This window comes from Gossypium arboreum, chromosome 3, assembly GCF_025698485.1.
Source record: "Gossypium arboreum isolate Shixiya-1 chromosome 3, ASM2569848v2, whole genome shotgun sequence".
In the NCBI taxonomy this organism is placed as follows: domain Eukaryota; kingdom Viridiplantae; phylum Streptophyta; class Magnoliopsida; order Malvales; family Malvaceae; genus Gossypium; species Gossypium arboreum.
In genome coordinates, this window is record NC_069072.1 from 127,533,129 (window position 1) to 127,537,381 (window position 4,253).

The 4,253-nt window shown below is 30.2% G+C and overlaps 1 protein-coding gene across 1 annotated transcript; it reads right to left on the reverse strand.

The window, feature by feature from the left end:
* Nucleotides 1-2,090: 2,090 nt before the first annotated feature.
* On the reverse strand, nt 2,091-3,702 carry LOC108487142 (40S ribosomal protein S18). Its single transcript, XM_017791395.2, has 4 exons — nt 3,551-3,702; nt 3,153-3,313; nt 2,690-2,878; nt 2,091-2,370 (listed from the first exon to the last, which is right to left on the reverse strand). Exons 1-4 carry the CDS (start codon nt 3,551-3,553, stop codon nt 2,265-2,267), a joined length of 459 nt encoding a protein of 152 aa, XP_017646884.1. The 5' UTR covers nt 3,554-3,702; the 3' UTR covers nt 2,091-2,264.
* Between the last annotated feature and the right edge of the window lie 551 nt (nt 3,703-4,253).

Below are 4,253 nucleotides of genomic sequence, written 5' to 3' on the forward strand. Positions count from 1 at the left end.
ACCATAAACCAACTCAATTGAAAAATTACTAAAATATTTTTCTATATACAAGGTTATATTTCCTTTATATACCTTCATATAAGGAAAAAAAAAACTCAATTATGATGTGGTTTGAACCTATTCCACAATTAATTCTAAACATTTTACACTACTATTTCAACTAAAGATTTATTTAATTTTATGTAAAATTTTAATAAATAAATTCATTACATAATTTTTTCACCCAGATTGTGGGTATGTCATAGTTATATATATATATATATATATATATATATTATAATTGTTGAATTAGTGCTACCTCATCCATGACATCAAGCTTAGTTAAATAGATATATTGTATTATTGCGATACTCTCATGCCTAGATACCCCCGCATCACGAAAAGAGAGCATCATTAGACACCATCAAGGACATGTGTCACATTATATATAATCTCATTAATGTTTACAACTTCAGAAGTTATTAAAGTACACCTTAATCATGCCCTAACCTCGTTCTAAATTAGACTACACTAAAGAAACAATGATGATAGGAGGGACCCACTCGAAACCTTCTTTTCTCCTATAAATACTTCATTTTTCCAAGATTAAAGGGAACACGGACAAATTTATAGCATCACTCAGCTAAAACACCACCCTAAAACTCTATCAGTGGTTTCTCTTCACACCACACACCATGTTAACCACCACCACCACAGTCGACCCTAGCATATTGTATAATTTAATTATTATAATAAGCGACGTTGTGTATAAAAACTAAATGAAAAGTTGTGGCTTGATCGATCCAGAACATTCCAAAAATGCAAAAAAATAAAGTCAAATACAAGCAAGATAATCATCAATACCAAAACAAATATTATAACCAGTAAGACTATGAAGATAACCAGTACAATCAAACCCATATGGACAAAAAAAAATACCACTACAATCTTAAGTGGAATAGCCACCCATGTATTATCAACAGTCTTTAAATCAACCTAATCTTGTTGGTGGCAACTAGTAATTAATTGAAACCTTAAGGAGTCAATAACTCGACTTTTTTATCCAAATAATATAAAAATAATAATTAATTACAAAAAAATATAAAAAATAGATTAATTACGAAAATAGTCATTTGTTATAATGTTCGGATGGTGCCGCTTGACATATTGGCGGCACCATACTAAAATGTGATGACTTAAAATATTCAACGACATGATCTGTAAATTTCCTGTTTAATTGGCAGCTAAAAAGAAAGGCTTTAAGGGTGCCAACACCAAACTTTAAATAGGGTAAATTATTTCATAAACCTCCCTTATTTATTATTATCTTTTATTCCTTTTAACACCAAAATATAAAAGTCTCTTACCAATTAGTCTGAAATTTTTTTACAAAAAGTACTTTTGCAAAAAAGCTAATTCCAATTAAAATAAATTTTACTTATTTTTCAAAAATAATTATAATTTTATTATTAATTTGATTTATGGACATGCATAAAATCATAATTATAAAAGCATTTAAAAATCTTATTATGTATACATTATAATTATTAGTTAATTTAGAATTTCTAAATATAATGTTAGTGAAAGAAAATTACAATAAATACAGTTAACAGATCTGTCAAATATAATTTAAACAAAAAATTATTTTTCAAAAATAAGATTCATTTCCAGTTGAGATCGACTTCTTTACAAAATAGAAAAAACTTTTTGAACTGATTATCAAGAAGCCTTTCTATTTTTTATGTTTAAAGGGATTAAAAGAAAATAATAAACAATATGGCTTGCAAAGCAATTTACCATATTTAAAAGTTTGCGTCACCCTTAAAGTCCTTTTTTCAATTGCCAATCAAAACGAGAAATTTACAGATAAGTCCCTGAACACTGTAACAAATGCCTATTTTCAATTAATATTAAATAAAGATAATATATTTTCATATAAAAGCAATCATTTATAAATATGAGCACCCAACATGAACAACCATGTGATGTTAATACCCATATGTGAATAACCCAATCTGGTCATGGACACCACCAATTCTTCAGGACTTGGACTTGAGGTGAAGAAAACATGTGTAATCTTAATCTATCAAAGCAGGTATCCTTAATGTCAATTGATAAAAAGATCAAACAATCGATTAAAAGAGAAACACTACTTGTCTGCAAGGTTTTAAAAAACCAACTAAAACAACAAAACCAAATCCAAAATTGTCTTTGATGCAAACATCGCTTAAAAGCAAAGAAATAAATATCTGCCTCATCATACTATAGATTATGTTATGAAGAATTCAACGCTTCTTAGACACACCAACAGTCTTTCCTCGGCGACCAGTAGTCTTGGTGTGCTGACCACGTACACGAAGGCCCCAGTAGTGCCTCAGACCACGGTGGTTCCTGCATCACAGTTTTACATCGATAGTTAGTTCAGTTTCCGTCCCATGCCCCAGTACCCCATAAAATAACATCGCAAATTGTTCATTTAACAATTTATCATGTATACCAACCAAACCAATATATGCACACACAATGTATTCAAATTTCTAAGCTCTGGTTATTGCAGCTATTTTCTCATATTAATCAACGACAAACATCACCAATACAGCATAAGGACTTTGTAACACAAATTGGCAAAAGCAATTGTTCTTTTAAGGCATCAAATATACAAGGGCAAAAGCTAACTCTAGCACAGATCAACAGGAAAAAAGGAATTAACCTGATCTTCTTCAAGCGCTCCAAGTCATCTCTCAACTTCATGTCGAGAGCATTGGACACAACTTGGGAATACTTTCCATCCTTGTAATCCTTCTGCCTGTTCAAAAACCAATCTGGGATTTTAAACTGCCTCGGGTTCGCCACAATCGTCATGAGATTGTCCAATTCCTGTGCAGTCAGTTCACCAGCCCTAATAACGACAAAAGTAGCACCAAGAACCGAAAGCCATTCAGCAATTTAATTATACCAAAGCCTACACTCTTACTCTACATATATACATAATTCGAACCTGGAAGAATACTCGATCTAAGTTACATTCGAATCAATGCGAAAACTATTGGGATCGAATCATATATCATTGCCTAAACTTTGTACCATAAATCATCTTATTCAAAATTAAGGACTAGAATGGATATATAAACAGTATTTCATTGTACATGCAAATTTGAAAGATAAAAGCAAACCTCTTGTTCATGTCTACATCGGCTTTCTTGCAAACAATGTTGGCGAAACGCCTTCCGATACCCTTGATGGAGGTCAAAGCAAACATAATCTTCTGCTTTCCATCAACGTTGGTGTTCAGGACACGCAAAATGTGCTGAAAATCTTCGTTGGCCACCAGAGACTACACACATAAAACATTAAAATGAGGTTAAAAGCAACAATCTTTGGGAAGAAAATATAAACCCCAATTCAAATAATATAAGTCCCAGTTTACAAACGCTCATAACAACCCCTTTCCAGTTAGTCGGATCAAGAAACAAAGCATGTTAAAACTACAGGAAGAGATGAAGTAATGAATTGATGAGAAGAGAGTTGTGAATATTGGGGATTCGGATGCAAAAGATGGATTTGTAATTACCATTTTTACGGGAGAAAAAGGAGATTCGGCGGAGAGAAGGGGCTCTGGGGTGACAGATGAGCTTTGAAGTATACCAATGGAGGCCAAGCTAGAGACTAGGGTTTCTTCTAACAAATTATATATTGATTGCTGTGGGCTTTTAGGGTTGGGTTTTTGGGCTAAAACCCAAAATCATTCTTTTACTTTTGGATAACCAATATAAATATCAATATCCATATCCATAAACTTCAAAACAATAATATTTATTAAAATTATTATAATCTAAATAAGAATAAATTAATTAATTAATTAATTATTTTAAGTGAATAAGTTTTAAAATGGTAGTTATTTATTTCTTTTATAAGAAAAATTTTAGTTATTTAGTATTAAATATAAAAGAAAAAGTTGTACCAAAAAATATATAAAAGAATAAGTATCTAAGTGGTAATTATTCCTTAAAGAGTAATCCCTTAATGACTTATTTGATAAATGTGTTAGAATCAAATTTTAATTTTTTATAATTATTCTAAAAAGAATTGATAATTTTAGTACGAAATATGGTTTAGTTAATGTCGTTAAAATTTTAATAGTTTAGTCAAATTTTTATTCAAAAGAAAATAATTTAACTAAAATTTGAAAGTTAAAGGACCAAAATGATTCAAAAATAAAAAATAAAAATAAAAATCAAAGTGACAAAATGATTAAATGTTAAGGGCTAAATTTA

Coding starts and splice junctions, on each gene's coding strand:
- LOC108487142 (XM_017791395.2), bottom strand. Junction 2,879..3,152: donor GATGTAGACATGAACAAGAG/GTTTGCTTTTAT, acceptor TGTCGTTATTAG/GGCTGGTGAACTGACTGCAC. Junction 2,371..2,689: donor GAGCGCTTGAAGAAGATCAG/GTTAATTCCTTT, acceptor ACTGTGATGCAG/GAACCACCGTGGTCTGAGGC.